The sequence below is a fragment of the Bos indicus genome, chromosome 8, assembly GCF_029378745.1.
Source record: "Bos indicus isolate NIAB-ARS_2022 breed Sahiwal x Tharparkar chromosome 8, NIAB-ARS_B.indTharparkar_mat_pri_1.0, whole genome shotgun sequence".
In the NCBI taxonomy this organism is placed as follows: Eukaryota; Metazoa; Chordata; class Mammalia; order Artiodactyla; family Bovidae; genus Bos; species Bos indicus.
In genome coordinates, this window is record NC_091767.1 from 85,858,147 (window position 1) to 85,881,628 (window position 23,482).

The following is a 23,482-nucleotide window of genomic DNA, read 5'->3' on the forward strand; positions in this document are numbered from 1 at the left end:
AGGGATAATTTGGGGAAAGAGAAAACCTGAAAAGATAATTTTTAAAAAGCTTTAAGAAATAATGTGTGACCCCACCCAAGAAACTGTCAGCAAAAATACATGTTGCTGTCTACACTCTCGGGTCAGGTTTGTGGGGAATCTAGTCGTGTGAAAATTGCACACGGACAACAGGTGAAGCACAATTAGGGCATTTCCCCAAAGTTCACACCAAGAAGTGTACGTGTATAGCAAGTGGCAGAGCTGCTCAGAGAATGGTTCTGGAAGGACAGCCTCAAAAATTCGGAGTGGAAAGCAAAAGGAGTGCATGTCTACAGAAAGGACGAAGCTTTGCCGATTAACTGGGTTTTGAGGGCGAGTCTCATAGGAGATTTCTCTGCCCCCGGCTCCCCCCTGCCCTCCCCCACCCCCGACCCCCACCCCATCTGTCTTTTTTGCCAAAACCAGAATGGAGGAGTCTGGAACTAGTACTTCAAGACCAACTTTTAAAGGCTTATTTACTCTTAAAACATCCTTGAGGGACCCCAGGGGAAGAAAAGGGAGGAAAAAGCCAAAGATAAACACCTGGCCGGGCTCACAGAACACCTTGGAGAGTAGTCCCGGGTTCAGACCCGCACCAGCGGCCAGAGGAGCAGCTGCGGGGGCCGCTGCAGCTGGATAATGCTTTTACCATTTCCCATTCGGCCCTGGATCCCCGGCCGTCCCTGAACAGTCTCAGTCACAATCCCTCTTCTGCTTTAGGAATCTGTTCACCCAAACAGATTAAGCAGAGACAGAGGCCTAAATAATTTGAACAGGGGTAACAGGCGGGGCGGCTCAGCCACGTTGTCAGGAGACCACAGGAGGAGGACTTTTATTTCCTGCCATGTCTGAGGCTGTGGAGGGGCAATTCCAGGCGGGGACAAGCTCAGGGGTCTCTGGGTCTGGCACCCAAGGCCAGGACTCTCTCGAATTCACCCAACTAGCAGGAAATGGTGTTTGAGCAAAAACGCCAAACAAACTGCTCCATAATCAGTTAAAAGATAAATCTCACAAAGCAAACAACTGAGTCCCTGGATGTTCCGAGTCCCTTTCTCCAAGAGAGCAAAAACAAAGAAAATTCCTAAGTTACCAACAGGAGGGTCAGGCCTTCCAATTCCAGATCTTTGCATGTGTTAAGCAAACCAAGAATAAGCAAGAAAATATGCTATTTGAATTGCGTTCAAAACGTCTTTTACAAGTGAAGCAAATTACTTCTGCATGTTTCTGGGGCTCTGCAGAGAACAAATAGTGTTCTGCGTTTAATGGGTAAAATTACACAATTTGCTTTTAACAGTAAACCCGAAGCCACGGTGGCTTCAGATAGCATTGCGCTCCCGAGGATTCCCTCCATGCAGCTCCACTCCCAGCAGTTTCCGAGCACTTTGGAGGCACGCAGTTGTCCCCATTGCTCGCAGCGTAGCGAGGAGAGGCCGGGAGGGCGCCGGCGGGGACTCTGCCCTTTTCCCTGAAAGTTTTGTTTCTCTTCCTCCCGCGCCACCGGTTTCTGGGATTGGGTGTCTCTCTGATATGCCCGGTGGAGGCTGGCGGGGCACCGAGTCGTCCTGAGTTACAGATTTACCGTTAGGCTCCCGGGGGTCCCGCCCCTAAAGGTGGGTGCCAACTGCACCAGGAGTCTCTATGGCGAGGGCAGTCCCCGCGAGGTCTGGCTGGACGTCCCGAAGGCTCCACCTTTGCGTCCAAGAGTTCCGAGGAGCAGGCCGGAGGGCGGGCGCGGGAGGCGAGTCCGGGGACGGAGCGGCTGCCCCCCGGTTCTGGCCCCGCGCTGCCCGCGCGCCCCGCCCGCTACGGGCGTGTCCGTCCAGCAGGGGGCGCCAGAGCTGGCCTCTCGCTCTGCCCATCGGGGCGGGCGAGCCTGGGACCCTGCCTCCCTGCTTGCCCGCGGTCCGCCCCCCGCGCGCGTCCGGCCGGCCCGAGCCGAGCGGCGCATCCGGGCCGAGAGAGGAAGAGGACCGCGAGTTCCTCGAAAGGGACCAACTTGCCAAGCGCCCAGGAGAAAGGGCAGCGGACGCGTGGCCGACAGGGGTGGTGGCGCCGGATCCCCGCGCCCAGGCCCCTACGGCCCGCGGCATGGCCCGGGGTTCGGCGCTGCGGTGGCTGTGCGTCCCGGCCGTCTGGGCGGTCGCCGCTCTCTTGCTCTGCGTGTCCAGGGCCTCAGGTAGGAGTCACCAGCCCGCGTCCGCCCGGGCGCACCAAGCGCGGGCAGAGGGCTTGCCACTCGCGCGCCCGTCCCTTCCCTCGCGATGCTGCTGCTCCGGCCGCCGCGCCGGCGCCGGTGCTCCTGGGCGAGGGGCGCCTGGCGGGGGCCCCCCTCCCGTGCCCACCTCAGCCCGGCTCCGCATCTGCGCCCCGCCGCCCGGGGCTGCTTTCAATAAGGCGCGCTCCTGGGACGCCTAAGTGTTTCCAGAGGCTAGGGCGGGCGGCCCCGGCGCCCGCGAGGAGCCCCTAGCCGGGGGTTTCCGAGGGTCGTGAGTGTGAATGCGGCCGGCGCCCGGGTCCTCAGACGTGTCCGAGGTTCTCAGGACCTTATCTCGGCCCTGCTCCCCGAGGTTCTTTCCAGAGCTCCAGGTCTGCGGCGCCCGGGTCTGCGCCGACATCTCCCCAGGGCCGGCGCCGCGGTGGGACGAGGCTCAGGGAAGGGGGCTCCCGATCCCCGCCCCTTGGTTGGAAGGGAATTTGGCTTCCCTTTTGTTGGCCCCTCACCCCCTCCGCCACCGCCGAGAAGTGGCCAAAGCAGCGTTTCCTTGCCTGGGGTCCGGGGTCCCCGGGCTGCCTTTCCGCTGCTGGAGACCTAGCCTTTTTCGGGCTGGCTGGAGGGTGGGCCAGGCTCCCGGGTGGCATTCCCCTCGAGGGTCGCACGCTGTTGGGCTGCGTGGACCCCGGGGCGAGCAAGAGGTGCCATCACGTTCGGTGGAAGCTAGGGGGATCGGCCTAGGGTGCCACGCTGTCCCGATACCCGCGGCACCCGCCTGCCCGCCCCCACCCCGCCCCCCGCCAGCCAGTTTCCCGCACCCTGCTGCGGCGAGGGAGGGCGGCGGAACCTCTAGGTTTGAAAGCTAAGGGGGTTCACCTCGTGACCCAGAAATGTGTGAGCTGCCCCTTACACCTAAGTGGGTCTCCGTGTCCCCCACTCAATGTACTGTGCCCCCTCCCACTGGCATTTCTGCAGGTAGGTGAGAATAGACAAAAGCACAAGAAGGGGGCTCGGTGGTTGTCGTCTTCTGCTGCCAACTGCGCGCTCCAGGGATCCATCCAACGATTCAGGAATGCTCGGCAGCCTTTCCTGGGGGGCGTTTGGGTTTAATACAAGAGCCAATTACGGCACACATCCTTGGTTACTTGATTTGGGAAAGGGGTTTGCGTTTCTGTCGCTGTCCCTTAAAGTGTAAGCCGCTCAAGGTGCACGGTACAAAGGTAAGTAAAGCAGACCTAAGTTAGTCTGTGCCTTTTGAACAGCATCCCTCTAGATTTCTGCACCCTTTATCCCGCTAGAATCCCTCTCCCGTTTCGAGTCAAGGTGTGCATTTGCTGCGCTGCGGGAGGGGAAAGAAGGGGTTTAACCGCGGGGGCTCGACGTGCCACTGAACAGCGTTTGCCTCGTGGCCATGTGGGGGTTAATTGCTCTGCAAAACCCTACTGCGCAAACCTGTGGCCCAGCGGTTTTAGTTGCATTTGCCAGGGGGGAGTTGAAAGTGGGTGATGTGAGAAAAGGTGATGGGTCTGTTCCTTAAATCAAGATTGCAGCAAGACTGAAAAGTTGCTCGCATTTTGGGCAGAGGAGTTTAAACATTGCCATAGTTTCCAGTAGAGTTAAAGAAATCTCTGAGGAACAAAGCAATCCAGTATCACTTTCCTTAATTTCTGAACCCTGTGTGGAGGTAATTTTCTTTCTCCAGTGAAATAATAGTAATTTCTATAGGGGAGGGAGTAAGGAAGCTGTTTATAATTCTCTTTCTTCTGAATGTTAGGTGAGGTGGAAATGCAAAGAATAAGATCATATTCAAACTATGAATACAATTTTATGATTACAGGAGATTCAAGTATTTGGCATCTTTTCTGCTGTAAAGAGGAATCCCTGTAATCTGAGTGTATTTTATACTCAAAACATACGTTACTATGTAAAAACAAGGAAACGTTATTCTGAAAGGATTTATAAGTTCTATGTTTTTATAGAAGGTTCTGTTCCTTAGGGAGACAAATGCTTAATTTTGGACTGTGTGTTCTGCCTGGGTTTGACAGGCTGGGAGTTTTGGGGTCTCTTCACCCCTGATTTTAACAGTGCAATGTTGACTTCTGGCCCATATCCCTGGAGTGATGGCAGTAATAAATAATGATAGTGATCCATTTGAAAAGAAGTAAATGAAAACATCTTGAAAAAGAAGACTGTGGAAAAAGAAAAGTTTTTATATACTCTATAGTAAGGCAACATGTTTTTCTTATTATGGCTGTGTACCAAGAAAAGAAGAAGCACACATTTGAAAATTGTCAGTATTTAATAGCAAAAGCAAGTTTAACCCTCATGTCTACTTGACAAAAATGCCATCTGGACAATGACCACCACTATGTGGCATTCCATGTGAGCTGCTGTACTGAACTGTTTATAAAAATGGCGATAGGTGACCGAGGGGCTCTAGCCAACGAGGCTGAACTCTTGATTAGTAAAGCAAGTCATGGTTAGACAACTTACAAGAAATCTACTTAACATTTTTGCCTTCAGAAAAGCAACATGGGTTTAAAAAGATACATTGACCAGGGGTTTTGGGTGACAGCGATCTGCAGATTTACAAGACAACGTGAAATACCATTTCTATTTTTATTGTTAAAACGTTTTCTTGTTGTTTGGTCAAAATACCACTGTAATTGTGTGTGTGTGTCACTCTCGGTTATGGTGTGATTTGTCGTGAATTACTTGTTCCTTGTGGACGTTTTGTCTTTCTACCCTCGGTTTAACCTTTGAGACATTGAAGCCTCGAAGAATTTGGGTTTCACGCTGTAGCCTTTGGAATCTTTTCCTGAGATCAACGGGATAGAAATGCAGGGGCTGGGGAACAGCCTGTCTGACAGGTAGGGAAGATTAATCCCCTAAAGAGGGATTTCTAAAGCAAGGTTGCAGCTGGAGAAGTGGCACTCCTTTAAAATGCATTCCACGGGAGGCCAGGATGTAGAAAGTTATCATTATCATTGAAATGGGAACTGGGTGTGAAAGGCTTGGTCCCCCCCCCCGCCGCCCCCCCGCAATCTGCAGAGCCCTGGCCACTCTGATTCGGTATAGGAAATTTGTGCACGCTAACTCTTTTCTCAGGGAGAGGTGTAATTATATACTTCCAAATTGTAGTCAGGGAAGAGAGAGTGGGTTACTAACTGTTATCTGTACCCAAGGTTTATAACCATCTTCTAAAACATTCGTTGATGTCAGGGGCCTTTTGGTGTTTATCTGGTCCATTCCCTGGGAACCTGGAGGGGGACCGGCAGCATCCTGTGGTTACCACCTGGAGAAGGGCTGGGCTGTGAAGCTTTGGGTTTACTCTGCTGTCCCCCATGGGGATCCCCTTATGCGCTGTGATATGTTCCTGGTAAAGAAAGTTGCCATTAAGATATTTCTTTCTTTGGGGACCCTGTGGTGACTGCCAGGTGGACCCTATGAATACCATGCCTGGAAGGTGTCAAAGCAAAGTAACCAGGGGGCTTTGCTTTGCAGAGAAGTGTTGCTGATTAAGTCTGGATTTTACATGTCCGATAGCAATTTCATGAAAGGACAGCTGGGCTGAAAGAACTGGTTTTGAAAACATTGCTTCTCAGTGACTCTGAGTTCTTTGGTTTTATATTGTAGAACTGTATCACTGTAAAAGAATTGCTACAATTTTGGTGGGTAGTGCAGGCTTCTTGAGTTTTGAAATAAAAATCTAAGCAACAAGACCAGTTCTGGCCCACTAATTATGGCTGCAACTGGCTGGGGTTTGTACCAGCCTTCTTCTAGTATGTATTTATTTGGTTTTGCCGAGGAGCTTGCCAAGTTGGAAAAAAGGGCGGGACAGCTCTGCTTGCATGTGCTGCTGTCATAAAATATGTCTGGGGTGTGATCTGTTTAAAATCATATTAACAGAGTGGCCAAGGAATTGTTGAACAGTGTTGGGAAAACTTCAAAACTAAGGAATTGTGTTGGTGTTATTTGTACCATTTTGGGGATTTCCATTTTTTTTTTCCCCCAAGTTCTACTGAAAGAACCAAAAAATCAAAAGCCAAAGGGAAGGAAATAATTACAGAACAATCTAGCCTGATTAGACTAAGTGGCTTGTCCTCTAGAAAGTCCAGTGAGATGTGGTGTGTGTCTTTAATTGTCATTGGAATGAGCTTCAGTAAGCGCTCTGTCACTTTTGAGATGTTATCTGGGGAGAATGTGGCAGCTTCTTCAAATCCTCCTGGAGTGGGGGAGGGTTTCCCCCAAGTCTCAGATGCTTCCAGCCTCTGGGTTTCCACACCTCGGGTGCCCTCCTGGAGGGCGAGTTAACCCAGTGTGCACTTAAATGACAGAAATCCTCACTGTAGGCTTCTGCTGTGGAGTATAGGTACATGTAACTATTTAGGTTAAAATTAATTAAACTGAACTGAAATGAAAGATTCAGTCCCTCCACTGCACTCGCTGCATTTCAGGTTCCTCATGTTTGTGGTGCTAGTGGTAAAGAACCTGCCTGCCAATGCAGGAGACACAAGAGATGTGGGTTTGGTCCTTGGGTTGGGAAGATCCCCGGGAGGAGGGCATGGCTACCCACTCCAGTATCCTTGCCTGGAGAGTCCCATGAACAGAGGAGCCTGGAGGGCTTACAGTCCTTACGGTTGCAGAGAGTCGGACACGACTGAAATGATTTAGCACACAAATGTGACGGGTGGCTCGAATGGTCCAGGAACATAGAGGACATCTCCAGCATTGCAGGAAGCTCTGTCCACCACCACTCTTCTTTGCCGAGCGTCTCTGTGTTAGTCGCTGTTGTTTTAGGAATGTCTTGTGGAGTCCAGAGTCAGGGAGGGGCTTACCTTGTTTGCTTAGAGTTCTGTTTGTTGACTGTGGGAGATTTGATGGCAAAAATGAACTGGATTGACTGACTCTAATCTGTAGAGTTAGATTAGAGAGGCTTCCCCAAGAGGGGCTTAGCAGAGGTGTGATGACCAAGGCGACATGCATACACTTACATACCATATAGTGCTGATTTGGGGAAAATGTTATTTCTAAAGAATTCACATATTAAGGGCTAGACAAAATTATACGAACATGTTGTGTGTGTGCATGTGTGTGGGAGGGCCACATCATGGCTTCAGTGCCATTTAAAAAGCACATGAAACGGTCAGAGTGATGACTGTTGATTCAGATTAGACTGAGTCTGACGTAATGGAGGAATCTTCAAGTGTTGAAAGGAAACAAATATCACATCAAGGTTTAAAGCACAGATGCAAAGAATTCCAGCACAAGAAAGGACGAAGAAACTTGCCTGATTACTGGTTGGATTCCCCTGCACAATGCCAGGCACATTCGGGGTGTGTGAAAGCAGTTTCCCACTTGAGGAAGGAAATCACAGTGGGGGTGAGACAGGGAGCTGGGGAGATGATCTGAGAACATGTTCATGGACCAATTCTCAGTCCCATCTGAACTGAGCCTTAATATGCTTCAGCTAGGATTTGCCAAAGATTTCCTGCAGCCCACAGCTCTGTGATGACGCCTGATAGTGGCCAACCTTCCCAAGATCTTCTCATTTATTTCGGAGCCACCACGTGGGATGCGGTGGAATGTGTTTGTGGAATGTGTTTGCAGATGGGAAAGGGCTGAGAGAGAAGGGCAGGCATGGAAAGAGGCAGAACCAAGAGCAGCCAGAGCACCGTCCTCAGAGAAGGGGAAATGGTGTGGAGTCAAGAGGGTGAGGATCTTAGCTCTCAGGCAAATGCAGGGTGTGATGCGATAAGCAGGGCAAGATATGGTGAGCCGCAGCCATATTTTCAGAGGAGGATTTGGCAGCAGCGAGGGGTAGTGGTAGGGGAGCTAAGTGGGTAGTAGCTGCACCCCAGAAAGGAGGTGCTTGAAAAATCAAGGGGCTTGGCCTTGGATTTGTGGGGGAATTCCCAGGAACGGTCCTGGTGGAGGAGCATCCTGGGAGGAAACTGAGGCAGAAGGAAATGTCCAGTTATTCCTTGGGGGTCTGGAGGAGGGACGCACACAGCAGTTTAGCTTCTGGCAGACAATGGGCACTGGGAAGGAGAATGAGTAGGATTTGGGGGATGGTGAGGAATTGAGGGGGGGCATAAGAGTTCCATCTAGAAAGTGAGCCACTTTCTAGTGGATGGTAAGAGGGGTGTAGAAAGGGAGTGAGGGCCAAAGCTGAGAAGGCTTTCAGGCACAACCTCTGGGTCACATTCGGTTAAGTGTCCACCTTGGTGTCCTGTTGCAGGGTGTTGCCTTATGTTTTCAACTGTTAGTGAACATTTGGAAATAACATTTAGAAATTAGGAATTTTTCTCCAGACAGGGAAATAACCACCAGGTCACTATAGTCTTTGTATAACACTGAATACGTTTCTAGAGCAGCTTAAGGGCTACCGGAGGAGATGGTGACGAGGGGGAGCTCTGTCTTACGAGAAAATAAGACATGGAGGGACGGATTGTACATCTGGTTATTTTGCAAAAAGAAACACAGAAGAACCTAGAAAGTGACATCAGTTACCTGAGATCTTTTTACAATAAAGGCAAGTGTTAGTTGTTCAGTCATGTCCAACTGTTTGCAACCCCATGAACTATAGTCCACCAGGCTTCTCTGTCCATGGGATTTCCCAGACAAGGATACATTCCCTTCTCCAGGGAATCTTCCCCACCCAGGGATGGGACCTGGGTCTCCTGCATTGCCAGCAGATTCTTTACTATCTAAGCCACCAGGAAAGCCAAAAATAACGGTAAAATATGTATAAAATAGACCTTTGAACCCATTATAAGTGTGCATTTCCCCAGTGTTAAGTGTCTCCACCTTGTGCCACGTCACCACTGTCCATCTCCAGACTTGTCTTTATCCCCCAGGTGGAGACTTGCCCCCGTTAAACCCCAGTGGCCCATTCCTCCTGCCAGCGATGACGGTCCCCATTCTACTTATGAAACTGACTACCATAGATATCTCAAATAAATGGAAGTGTATGGTATTTGTCCTCTTGTAAATGGCTTCTTTCACTTAACACAGTCTTTTCAAGTGTTCATCCATCTCAGAATATGTATTAATACTTCTTTTTAAGACTGAGTAATACTCCATTATGCACACATGTACCTACACCCCGTGCATACACCACATTTTGCTTTACCGCTTTTTCTGTCTGTTGGCAGACATTTGGGTTGTTTCCACCTTTGGCCGTTGTGAATAGTGCTGTTATGAACATAGTTGTACAGAAATCTGTTCGAGTCCCTGCTTTCAGTCCTTTTGGATATATACCCGGAAGTGGAATTGCTGGATCGTATGGTCATTCTAAGTTTACTTTATTGAGTAACCACCATGCTGTCAACATCAGTTATTTTCTGCTTTATTGATAACAGCCTTCATAATGAGTGTGAAGTGGCTTTGATCTCATTGTGGCTTTGATTTGCATTTTTCTAATGATTCGTGATGTTGAGCATCTTTTCATGTCATTTATATATATTTCATGCACCATTAGTATATCTTTTTTTGAAATATGTCCCAGGTGCCCCTGATGGTAATGAACCTGCTTGCCAGTGCAGATGTAAGAGACGTGGTTTTGTTACCCTGGGTCAGGAAGGTTCCCTGGAGGAGGGCATGGCAACCCACTCCAGTATTCTTGCTTGGAGAATCCCAAGGACAGAGAAGCCTGGTGGGCTACAGAGTTGACACAACTGAAGTGACTTAGCATGTACTATTCAAATCCTTTGCCCATTTTTAAATCAGATTGTTTGGGTTGTCTTGGTTAAGTTGTAGGAGCTCTATATATTCTAGATATTGACTCTTTATCAGATATATGATTGCATTTATTTTCTCCCATTCTGTGGGTTGCTTTTCCACACTGTTGATAATATCCTTTGATGCACAAAAATTTTTAATTAAAAAAATCAATTTATCTATTTTTTTAAACCTGTGCTTTTGGTGTCACATCCAAGAAATTGTTGCTAAGTCCAATGTCCTGAAGCTTCTCCACTATTGTTTTTTTCTAAAAGTTTCATAGTTTTAGCTTTTGTTTGGGTCCTTGATCCATTTTCAGTTAAGGTATGGGTTTGACTTCATTATTTCTAATGTGGAAATGTAGTTTTCCCAGTACCCTTTGTTGAAAAGACTTTTCTTTATTCATTGAATAGTCTTGGTATCCTTGTTGTTTGCTCCACATGTAGAGCGGGGCAATTCTGGATTCTCTATTTTATTCCATTGGTCTGCGTCTATCCTTTTGTCAGTGTTTTGATTATTGCAGCTTTGTAGTATGTTTTGAGATCAGGAAGTATGGGTGCTCCAACTTTTTCTAGATTGTTTTGGCTATTTGGGATCCCTTGAAATTACATATGAATTTTAGGGTGGATTTTCTCTTTTGACAAAAGTGTCTGAGATTTTGATGAAGATTGCACTGAATCTGTGCATTGCTTTGGATGTTCAGTTCAGTTCAGTTCAGTCGCTCAGTCGTGTCCAACTATTTGCGACTCCATGGACTGCAGCACGCCAGGCCTCCCTGTCCATCACCAACTCCCAGAGTCCACCCAAACCCATGTCCATCGAGTCGGTGACACCATCCAACCATCTCATCCTCTGTCATCCCCTTCTCCTCCTGCCCCCAATCTTTCCCAGCATCAAGGTCTTTTCAAATGAGTCAGCTCTTCGCATCAGGTGGCCAAAGTATTGGAGTTTCAGCTTCAACATCAGTCCTTCCAATGAACACCCAGGACTGATCTCCTTTAGGATGTACTGGTTGGATCTCCTTGCAGTCCAAGGGACTCTCAAGAGTCTTCTCCAACACCATAGTTCAAAAGAAGAATCAATTCTTCTGCACTCAGCTTTCTTTATAGTCTAACTCTCACATCCATACATGACTACTGGAAAAACCATAGCCTTGACTAGATGGACCTTTGTTGGCAAAGCCATGTCTCTGCTTTTTAGACACCTTAACAAATCTTATAGTTCACAAAAACAGCCCAGAAATAGGTCCAACTTAAAGGAGACTACAGGACGAGAAAAGTAAATGCGGCATGTTTCTGAAGAGGACTGGTTTAGAGTGAAAACTGACTTGCACATCATTGGAAACTTTGATGAAATTGGACTATGGAGGTCAATTATTTAAAGTGTGGTCTGAGTTCAGTTTCCTGAATTTGTTAATTGTACTGAGGTTCTATGAGAGAATATTTTTGGTCTTAGGAAGTGTGTACTCAGTGTTAATGGATAAAGAGCATAATGTCTGCAACCAATTCTTAGTTCGGAATAAAAAGCAGTGTGAGTATGGAGAGAGAATGATGAAGTATGTGGGGTGAAACATGAAAAATTAGTGAATCTGGGTAACAAGTATGGGGGAGTTTCATGCATGAATCTTCCAACTTTTGAGTAAATTTGAAATTATCTCAAAATAAGGTATGAAAATTATGTTAATTGATACAAATGTGTGACTGTGGACAGTGAAATCTATAATGGGGTTGAACAGATTTGCTTAGAGAGACTCAAGTGGTTATAATTTTATGGGAAATGGTGTCGCACCTCACCTAGGGATGGGGTGGGGCAGGCTCCACGTGCCTTTTACCTACACTGTGTTTATCAAAGAATGAAAATCACCAAGTCTTAGTCCAGTTTCTGGATCCCCAGAACTTCTAACATCTTTTACCTTAGCCTTTTACTATAGAAAACTTCAAGTATACATAAAATTAGACTAGTACAGGGAACCCCTATATATTTTTCACCCAGCTTCAACAGTTAACAAGTTCTGTTCATTTCATTTCTTCTGGCCCACTTAATGGGTCCTGGACAGCTTTAATTTTTCTCTTGTAAATACTTCAGCATGAATGGTAAGACCTGTTTTCCATATAATCTCTGTACTGTTATCACAAGCAAGTGATACTTGATACCCAGGCCCTGCCCAGCTTCCCCAACTTCCTGGAAAATGGCCTTTCACATTTGGCTTGTTTGCAGCGGGACCCAGGCAAGGTGCGCCCGTAAACCCTGGTTTTCACCATCAGAACGGCCTTCAGCCAGAGGGAGTCCCATTGGGTCTGAGGTTCCGAATTCCAGCAGGTATAGGCGCTGCTTCTCTGCATTCCCAAGGCTGCCCTCAGTGTGGTAGGGACCTGTACAGAGCTGGGTCCTGATGCAGAGGCCTGGATACCCTGCCTTGGAGCAGCAAAGTGCGTGGTGTGTGTGGGGGGCACAGGGAAGGCCTGCTGAGCTGTGTCCAGTGCAGCCCTTCATTCATCCTCTTTTGGAGGGTGCTCCTATGACTGTCTCCAGGAGAAATGCCCCTGCAGAGCCTTGCACAGAGTGGGCCAGCCCACACCCTTCTCAGAGCCCTGGACTCATTAACACAAAGATTGTTAAGGTGTAGAAAGGGAGCGAGGAAGGCATTTTAGCTTTCTCGTGTGTATTGTACCCTCTTCCCCTTTTCAACAACAACATATCACAAGACTCAGTTTTGTGCTTCCTGGTGGATGGTTTGACATCCCACTTGAAAATTCAGACTGTTTGCTGGGAAGACTGTGTTTTACCAAATATATGACAGATGAGCAGATCTGTAACCAGAATACATAAAGAACTTGTAAAAAAAATGTTCCAATTAAAAGGGACACAATGCACAGCAAGCGGTTTGCAAAAAAATACAAAAGACCCAAAACTTAAGAAAAAGAGTTTGGTGTTAGTAGGGTTCAAGAAAATGCAAGTTATGAGGCAGTTATCCCAAGGTATTTCTGATTGAGCAGGTCAGAAATGGGTCATAAGGAGCATGTCAGTAGTGATATGAAGAGGGTGGCATGGTGGTGTGTAAGCTACTGCTTTGAGGGCCATGTGACATTTACAATACACATATTCTGTGGCCTGATCCACAAAAGTATGTGCACACCTGGAAAACATGCTGCACCATTTCTAATAGTGAGAAGTTGGAAATATCAGCATGTCTTTTAATGGAAGCCGAATAATTGAAGTGGTACCATGTCTCTACTATGGATTACTATACAGTGGCTAAAATGAAGATGAAACTCTGTAGATGCCCACAGAGGAAGATTTCAAAGTGAAATTCTGGGTAGGGACAAAATCAAGTTGCAGAAGATATCCTTCTTCGTGGGATTGATCTAAAAATGTCCCACGCCCCTCTCCTCTCTCTGTGGATAAAGCTGTCTCTAGAATAAAGCCTCCAATCTACAAGTCAGATTGACAACAGTGGTTACCCTGGGGGAGATGGGAAGGCGTCATAGGAATCTTCAGGATCTTTGATTCCACCATACCTCCTGTGCTAGGGATTACTTTACTGGATCCTGTTTATAAGCCTCGGGGGCAACATTTATGTCTACACATTCAGATAAATTAGCAGGAACTGTTACACAGTTACTTCCTCTCTCCCATCATCTTGCTCTTTGCTTTGTAACAAATTCTTGTCCAGCTCTGGCCAGAGGGGAAGGTGAAGGGAAAATGTGGCAAGTCAATTTGTTGAGGAGATGTGGAAGTTTTTAAGCGATTCATAAGCTCTTCAGGGGTGCATCTTGATCTTTGGGTTGAAGGCAATGGCACCCCACTCCAGTACTCTTGCCTGGAAAACCCCATGGATGGAGGAGCCTGGTAGGCTCCAGAGTTGCTAAGAGTCTGGCATGACTGAGCAACTTTACTTTCACTTTTCACTTTCATGCATTGGAGAAGGAAATGGCAACCCACTCCAGTATTCTTGCTTGGAGAATCCCAGAGACAGAGGAGCCTAATGGGGTGCCATCTATGGGATCGCACAGAGTCGGACACGACTGAAGTAACTTAGCAGTAGCAGCATGGGTGGTAAGTGCTTCTGGGGTAGCCTAGCTAGTAAAGAATCTGCCTGCATTTCAGGAGACCCTGGTTCAATTCCTGGGTCAGGACGATCCCCTGGAGAAGGGATAGGCTACCCACTTGGGCTTTCCTGGTGACTCAGTCAGTAAAGAATCCTCCTGCAATGTGGGAGACCTGGGTTCGATCCCTGGGTTGGTAAGATCCCCTGGAAGAGGACATGGCAACCCACTCCAGTATTCTTGCCTGGAGAATCCCCATGGACAGAGGAGCCTGGTGGGCTACAGTCCATGGGTTGCAGAGAGTCAGACACGACTGAGTGACTAGGCACAGCACAGCACAGCACATGGATGGGTAAAAAAATGGAAGTTTGGGGATGTAGAAAACTAGTGCCTGGGGATGTAGAAAACTAGTTCAGCTAGTTCTCCTGGTTGTTGAATTCTCTGGACTTTGCAAATATTCAATCTAAATTCCATTTTGATGACTTCCATGGTGGTCCAGTGTGAGTTCACCTTGCAGTACAGGGGACACAGGTTTGATCCCTGGTCAGGGAACTAAGATCCCACATGCCTCGGAGCAACTGAGTTGGTGTGCCCCAACAAAAGACCCTGCATGCCACAGCAAAGATCCCGTGTGCCACAACCAAGACCCAAGGCAGCCAAATAAATAAATACTAAGAAAAAACACATTAGATTCTGACATATTTAATGTTTTTAGAGCATCATGCAGAATGCCCTCATGGTTGCTTCATGCCGGCCCTGTGATGTCTCTTTAGACAGCTTTGGGTCAGCTTGTTTTGGTGTAGCCATCTCTGTATAAGCCTAGAACCCCAATTTTGTTCTGAGCACTGTTGCAATACTTTTCCTTTGTGAAAATGGCCACAAAGAATCCAAATTATCTTATATTCTGAAACTGAAGCAAAATACAGGAAATCTAGTTGCTTTGCCAACAAAGGTCCATCTAGTCAAGGCTATGGTTTTTCCAGTAGTCATGTATGGATGTGAGAGTTGGACTGTGAAGAAAGCTGAGTGCCGAAGAATTGATGCTTTTGAATTGTGGTGTTGGAGAAGACTCTTGAGAGTCCCTTGGAATGCAAGGAGATCCAACCAGTCCATTCTGAAGGAGATCAGCCCTGGCATTTCTTTGGAAGGAATGATGCTGAAGCTGAAACTCCAATACTTTGGCCACCTGATGCGAAGAGTTGACTCATTGGAAAAGATTCTGATGCTGGGAGGGATTGGGGGCAGGAGGAGAAGGGGATGACAGAGGATGAGATGGCTGGGTGGCATCACGGACTTGATGGACGTGAGTCTGAGTGAACTCCGGGAGTTGGTGATGGCAGGGAGGCCTGCTGCTGCTGCTGCTGCTGCTGCTAAGTTGCCTCAGTCGTGTCCGACTCTGTGTGACCCTATAGAGTGCAGCCCACTAGGCTCCTCCGTCCCTGGGATTCTCCAGGGAAGAATACTGGATTGGGTTGCCATTTCCTTCTCTAATGCAAGAAAGTAAAAAGTGAAAGTGAAGCTGCTCAGTCGTGCCCTACTCTTAACGACCCCATGGACTGCAGCCTACAAGGCTCCTCCATCCATGGGATTTTCCAGGAAAGAGTACTGGAGTGGGGTGCCATTGACTTCTCCGCAGGGAGGCCTGGCATGCTGCAATTCATGGGATGGCAAAGAGTCGGACACAACTGACCAACTGAACCGAAACCAAAAAGGACATTGAGGTGGAAATATGATTGGAACTGTCTTTCAAAATGTACCGTTTCAAGGTTTTATGGCTACAGTCCATGGGGTTGCAAAGAGTCGGACACAACTGAGCGACTGAGCACAAGTGCGTGCAAGATGAAGTTCATTCCTTTTGTCATAAAGATAATATTACACTGTTACAGGTTAAATAGTGTTTTCTTCCAAAGATATAGTATATTGGAGTCCTAAAACTGTGAAGAAGGCTGAGCGCCGAAGAATTGATGCTTTTGAACTGTGGTTTTGGAAAAGACTCTTGAAAGTCCCTTGGACTGCAAGGAGATCCAACCAGTCCATTCTGAAGGAGATCAGCCCTGGCATTTCTTTGGAAGGAATGATGCTAAAGCTGAAACTCCAGTACTTTGCCACCTCATGCGAAGAGTTGACTCATTGGAAAAGACTCTGATGCTGGGAGGGATTGGGAGCAGGAGGAGAAGGGGACGACAGAGGATGAGATGGCTGGATGGCATCACTGACTCGATGGACATGGGTCTGAGTGAACTCCGGGAGTTGGTGATGGACAGGGAAGCCTGGCGTGCTTCGATTCATGGAGTCGCAAAGAGTTGGACACGACTGAGCGACTGAACTGAACTGAACTGAATTGAACTAAATCCTCAGTACTTTAGAATGTGATCTTATTTGGAGAGAGGGGTTTACAGATGTACCTGAGTTAAACTGAGGTCATCAGGGGTGGGCCCTAATCCAGTATAGCTGGTGTCCTTATAGAAAGGGGAAATTTGGGCACAGAGGGAAGGCCACGTGTGGACACAGGGAGAAGGTGGCTGTCTGCAAGCTGAGGAGAGAGCCCTCAGAAGAAGCAGCTCTGCCCACACCTTTATCCCAGACTTCCAGCCTCCAGAACAGTGGGAGGATGGAGGTGTGTAGTCGAAACCCCCTAGTCTGTGGTGCTTTGTCAAGCCAGCTGAAGCTGACTCATACAGACACTTCTGCACTTACATGCAGGCTAATCAAGTATTGCTTTCTATCGATTTTCTTTTCAGAGGACCTGCATAGGAATTCAACTGATAGAAATGTTCCACTGCTAATGGACACTTCTGTGGCTGAACCCGTCATGCCTGGGGTGGCAGCAAACTGGATTGGCCCCATGATTGGTTAGTGATGCAGTTAGGAGTCAGAGTCACCAGGCCCAGTGTGGGCATGGTCAGACTCTCTCTGTGTGCCTATGGCCTGACTCAGGCCAGTCCCTTGGCATCAGAGGGCAAGTCCACTCCCTGGAAAGCTTGCTGTTTGGGACTGCTTCCCTGGTTGATGCTTTGGCCGGCTCCGTGTGGTCTTCCGAGCACCTCTGTGGGACCAGCCCTGTGTCCAAGCCTGGATGTCTTTGGTCAGTCACCCATCTGTCCCCTTTCCCTTCCTCCAGCTGTTTGCCTGGCTCTTAAGAGAGGCTTTGATGGGAGTTTCCTGGAGCTCAGAGGAGAGAGAGGTGGGCTGTTGAGGCCCCAAGATGTCAGGCACCCATCCCAGCCTTTGTTTCCCTTGGGGGAGCCTGGGTAACAACGAAAACAAAATCCAACAAAAGCACACATCCTTGGGCGCTGGGACGGGGCGGCTGTCAGCCTGTGTGATTTATCTGGGCCTGGGAGCCTTTGAAGCAGGAGGCTGTTGGAGTCCTTGAAGGCTGGCCCTGCAGGGAGGCCCTGGAAGTGCCAAATGGAGAGGAAAGAGCAAGCGGGTTGAGAGGGGTGGTGAGGGAGGGAGCTCTTGGAAGTCCATTCCTTTGTCCTTTGGGTCAGCAGCTCCTTTCTTCACCTTTGTCCTGTTCCAAAATGCAGGGGTAGCTCTGGAGGCCACAGGAAGGTCCTGTGGGCAGAAAAAGGCATCGACTTTGGGCTGGCCCTGAGTTTGCCAAGCAGGACTCCCAGAGGGCTTCCCTGTAGCTTTTTGGAGACTCTGGGCAAAGATGCGGGGAGATGAGGCCAGCCCCTTCCCAGAGGGGCACCCGATGTAGGCACCCATGGATGCTGGAGAGGGAGGTAAGCATGGAGTCCTACAGAGGATGAGTTTTAAGGATGAGCATGTGTAGGGGTGTCAGCCTCCACCAAGTGGCTGCTGGGGCTTCTGACTGGAAGGCAGCTTTATAAGAAGGAGCCCAGAGGATGCTTTCTTAAATGTCAACAAGAGGTATAATTCTGATACAACCTTCTGACTGTTTCAGTAATGGTCAAGCACATATGTTTCATTGTTGAAATTCAGCTGCTTTTCTGCTATATACATCCCAGTTTTTCTTCACTATTTGCTAAATTCGATGTGTCTTTCTCATTTTATTTTGGAAGAAGGAAAATCCTTTGTTTTACAAGGCAGTGCCCAGGCACAATTACCTTTAATTAGCAAAGCATTTTCAGAGTTCAGATAAGGTTCACCTTTTTTTTTTTTTTTGCTACTCTAAACTTTGACCCATTTGTTTTCTTATTTAAAAAAATAATAATTAAGGAAAAAACCCAAGATAATCACGTTCCTTGTAGTTGACTAACCATAGATTTCTATGGCGTCTAAAAGCCAAACTGATTCAAAACAAAATGAAAGAAGGAAAGCCAAGTATGGGTATAAGTTGATCTGCCTGGGATTAAGTTTTTAAAAATGTTCTTTATAATTAGTTTTTTCCCCAGAGGTGGAACGAGTCCTGCCCTAAGTTTTGGGTGTGTGTGTGTGTGGGGCAGGGGATGTTCTCATGATACTGAGGGAACTTTGGCTTGGGCCCAACTATATACTTATGATTGCAAGTATTTTATTTTTTAAAATCACTATGTGAAAACTCCCTCAAAACAATGCTTTCTATCTTTTCTGTTGGCAAATATTTACTAGAGGGCCCTCCTAGCATCGGGGTGTTATTTAGAGGAACTTCACGTAGTTTCTTCTGAATTGTTTTCATTTTACTTTATAATTTTTTTATCTTTTAATTTTTTTCTTTTTTTGGCCATGTTGCACAACTTGGGGTATCTTAGTACCTTGACCAGGAATTGAACCCAGGTTGCCTTCAGTGGAAGCACAAAGTCTAAACCACTGGTCAGGGAATTTCCTGTTTTCATTTTAAATCAGGGTTATGCATTTATTCCTCAATTGAGTAATGATCTAGAAAAACAACAACAAAAAACCCCCAGTAACAAATGGTGATGACTTAAAAAGTAAAACTGAGAAGGGTATAAAATGAAAAGCCCTTCTCACTTCTCAACCACCCTCCACCTCCCCTGCAGAAAAGTGTTAGTCACTCAGTCGTGATCGACTCTTTGCAACCCCATGGACTGTAGACTGCCAGGCTCCTCTGTCCATGGAATTCTCCAGTCAAGAATACTAGAGTGGGTAACCATTCCCTTCTCCAGGAGGTCTTCCTGACCTGGGAATCGAATTCAGATCTCCTGCTTGGCAGACAGATTCTTTACCTTCTGAGTCACTAGGGAAGACCTGCAAAGGTCCCAGGTGAGCTTGGCCCACAGTCTTTGTACTTCCAGACATTTCCTGGGTTCCCGTGCTTGTCTGTGCATCTCTTTTGTTTATTTTTAAAAACTGTGGTAAAATGTGCATAACATAAAATTAACCTTAAATGTACAATTCAGTGGCATTTTGTGCATTCACTGTGCTGTGCAACCATCACCTCTGTTGGTTTTAGAACATTGCCATCACTCCCAAAGGAAACCTCCTACATTAGCAGTGACTTCTCACTCCTATCCCCAGCCTCTTGCAACCACTAAGATACTTAGAGTCTCTCTGGATTTGCCTATACTGGAAATGACATATAAAAAGAATCATACATTATATGGCCTTTGTATTTGGCTTCTTTAACTGAGCGTAATGTTTCCAAGGCTCATCCGTGTTGTAGCATCCTTGAGTTGTTTTTGTATACAATGAGGTTATACCTTACATACTGAACTGAGGTTTGCTATAACAGTAGTTCTTGCAGATCTTTCCATCTTAGTGCATGCTGCGCACCTCATTTTTAAAAATCCCTTGTTAATACCTGCCATTTGGATACACATCGTTTATTTCACTGGTCTCCTATGGATGGATACTTCTGATTTTTAACTGTTACAGGAAAGAGTGCTACAGGTACATCTGTACATAGGTTTTTATTTTCTCTACACTATGTATCTGTAGAGTCAGTTCCCAGAAGTGAATCTCTTTGTCCAAGGCAATGATACAGATTTTTTTATAGATTCTCCAAGGTTGTACTTCCCAAAGGTGGCAGTGATTTATGTGGCAGCGAGGGTGTGTGAGCCTCTCTGGTTTTTCCAAGTCCTGACCAACACTGGAAATTGCCAGGCATTTTAATACTACTAAGTCTGCCACAGAGAAACGGCATGTTAATTCTTTGTATTGACATTTAAAAAATTGTCCATGGGGCTGAATGTTTTCATAAGTCTTTTATTTATTTTTTTCTGGGAAATAAATGTTTGCTTTCTCTACTAATTTTCAACTCATTGTTCTCAATTGTTTCACTGACTTCTAAAACTCTTTAGGTCTATTCCAGAGTGTATGAAAATATTTCCTTCTCAGGTTATCCTTTTACATTGCTTATGATTGTTTCCACACAGAAAGTTTTATGGAGTCAGGCTAAGCTAGCTTTTATTTTATGTGTGAGTTTTGAGTCAGACATTGCAATCTCTTTTCCATTCCAAGATTATTTTAAAAAATTAACCTTTTTTGAGGAAGTTTTACGACACTTTTTATGGTTAAGTCTTTCATTCACATGGAATTTTGGTCCAGCTTTAGTTGTTCTCCTCAGAGAAGTGAGTTGCCCTGAACTCTTTTATTGAATAACGTGTTCCTGTTCAGTTGTTGGCAAACAGCCTTTTTTTTTTTGGTATTCCATGTTTGTTTGGTCTTATTTTGAGATCATTCAATGTCTTCCTGTTTCTAATTAATTATCATAGCTTTATACATTTAGTGTTCTACACGAACCTTAGAACACTTTTATTATAAGTAAGGCAACTTTTTAAGGTTATACATTTTCCTATGCATGTAGCTTTGGCTACTGCTTTTAGATTTTGTTACAAGTTGTTATTTTCCAGATAGTCTTTAATCTCAATTTTTATTTTCTCTGCAATTCAAGAGTAAAGAAGAACATTTAAGACCTCCAGGAAGTTATTTTCTAGTTTCATTGCATTTTGTTCATAGAGAGCGTGGTCTGCTGTATTTTGGTGTTGGGGAATTGGATGTTCTTGCAATGGCGCCCCACTCCAGTACTCTTGACTGGAAAATCCCATGGATGGAGGGGCCTGGTGGGCTGCAGTCCATGAGGTCACTGAGAGTGGGACACAACTGAGCGACTTCACGTTATTTTTTCACTTCCATGCATTGGAGAAGGCAATGGCAACCCACTCCAGTGTTCTTGCCTGGAGAATCCCAGGGACGGGGGAGCCTGCTGGGCTGCCATCTATGGGGTCGCACAGAGTCGGACACGACTGAAGCAACTTAGCAGCAGCAGCAGCAGCAGCAGCAATAGCTTAAAAATACAGTTATTATTTTTTATGTAGAGTGGGAACTTAGATATAATCTTGGTTTCAGTTCAGTTCAGTTCAGTCGCTCAGTCGTCTCTGACTCTTTGCGACCCCATGAATCGCAGCACGCCAGGCCTCCCTGTCCATCACCAACTCCCGGAGTTCACTCAGACTCACGTCCATCAAGTCTGTGATGCCATCCAGCCATCTCATCCTCTGCCGTCCCCTTCTCCTCCTGCCCCCAATCCCTCCCAGCATCAGAGTCTTTTCCAATGAGTCAACTCTTCGCATGAGGTGGCCAAAGTACTGGAGTTTCAGCTTTAGCATCATTCCTTCCAAAGAAATGCCAGGGCTGATCTCCTTCAGAATGGACTGGTTGGATCTCCTTGCAGTCCAAGGGACTTTCAAGAGTCTTTTCCAACACCACAGTTCAAAAACATCAATTCTTCGGCGCTCAGCCTTCTTCACAGTCCAACTCTCACATCCATACATGACCACAGGAAAAACTATAGCCTTGACTAGACGAACCTTTGTTGGCAAAGTAACGTCTCTGTTTTTGAATATGCTATCTAGGTTGGTCATAACTTTCCTTCCAAGGAGTAAGCGTCTTTTAATTTCACGGCAACAGTCACCATCTGCAGTGATTTTGGAGCCCAAATCTTGGTTTAGAGCAACCTAATTGATTAGTAATTTATTTTTACTTTCTGTGTTCTTTATTTGCCTAAGGCAGAGAGGTAGATTTGGTATTCTATGCTATTATTTCTGTCTATACCTCTGATTTTATTTCAATCTTTTGGGCACTGTGGTATTTGCTACGTATATTAATGAAAGTTCCTCACTGAGGATTGTACCCTTAATAATTTAAAAGTGTCTTCCTTGTTTTTTGCTTCTTTCTAAATCATATATGTTAATAGTATGTGATTTTTTTTTTGTTCTTAGTTGTCTAGTAAGTCTTTGTTTCTAAAGATTTTTCTGCTTCCTAGCTGTTTGGTTTAGATAGCTATTTTAACTATAATGAATAGCTTTATTTGGGTTTTGATCCTGATTGTCCTTTTCTTCTAGATAACAAGTTTTCCTCTGTTATGTTTATTGAAATACGGCCTTAAATCTGTTGTCTTTTGGGGTTACATTTTCTATTTTCAGTGCTTCCTTTTGCTCTCCCTTTTGTTTGATTTGTTCTCTTTGGCTTTGATGTGAGTGCATGTGTGCATGCTAAAGTTGTTTCAGTCGTGTCTGACTCTTTGAGACCCTGTGGACTGTAGCCTGCCAGGCTCCTCTGTCCATGGGGTTCTCCAGGCCAGAATACTGGAGTGGGTTGCCAAGCCCTTCTCCAGGGGATCTTCCTGACTCAGGGAACCTGTGTCTCTTGCACTACAGGCAGATTCTTTACCACTAAGCCACCTGGGAAGCCCTTTATGTAACAACGTATCTAATCCCAAGTTACTAGAAGGTAAAAAAGCAGGTCAAAGATTTACTAGGAAAATATGAATTCTTGAAATTGAGTAACTTTATCAGCTTGTACCCCAAAAGTGTACCCAATAATCTGTTGCCATTTTTCTTGGGGCCTAATTAACTCTTCCTTTATTTCAGTTCATTTTCATCTGTCATACTTTTGAATGTGTGCATTTTTTGTTGCTGTTTGTTTTCTGTATTCTCTGGGGCACCACTTGTGGTATGTTGTGTCTCAGCTTCTGTGGTCTGCTGGCCCATCTTTTGTCCCCTCGACTCCCTCTGTGTGATTTTCAACCTTGCCTGTGAGATGGGCTCACTGATGGAGCTCTTCATTTATCTATAGTGGGATCTACGTCATGTACAAATGTCTCCAGTGACTCTAATCAGAATCTCTGCTTTTCTGGGGAGCCTTAACATATGGCATTTGGGTTTCTTCCTCCCTGCTTAAGGTTCTAGTTAAACTGGATGGAACGTGGCTACGGTATCCAGATTGTTTGTAAGGCTTCCAGTTAAACCTTATGCTCTGATGGGATTGCTCAGGAAGGCTGTCTACTCGCAGTACAAAGCAGTGTATGATTCCTCTTGCTGTCAGAAGCTTTCTTCAGTGCTTGTTTTGGGTCAAGGGCAGCTCTGTGCACTTTAGAATTGTCCCATAAGTAATGATAACCTTCACCAGGACAATCACTAAGACAGGTGCTATTATTAGTCCCTTTTACAGATGAGAAAACTGAGGCAGAGAGAGGCAGCATGACTTGTCCAGAGACATGCCTGTGGGGTGGCAGGGTCAGGATCCTGCTTTCTGGAGAGGTGCTCTTCATGATGACTATGTTGAGGGAAAC

General features: G+C 46.3%; 1 protein-coding gene across 2 annotated transcripts in view; it reads left to right on the forward strand.

The window, feature by feature from the left end:
• Positions 1-1,430: 1,430 nt before the first annotated feature.
• ROR2 (receptor tyrosine kinase like orphan receptor 2) overlaps positions 1,431-23,482 on the forward strand; it is a 237,531-nt gene continuing 215,479 nt past the window's right edge. The window contains exon 1 of one of the 2 annotated variants that reach the window (XR_002181323.2): positions 1,431-2,194. Coding sequence is in view for 1 of the 2 variants with exons in the window: in XM_019966617.2 (XP_019822176.2) it covers positions 1,657-2,194 (538 nt within the window). In the remaining variant the exon portion in view is untranslated. The remainder of the gene's footprint in view (positions 2,195-23,482) is intronic. The other variant, XM_019966617.2, reaches the window with a different exon arrangement.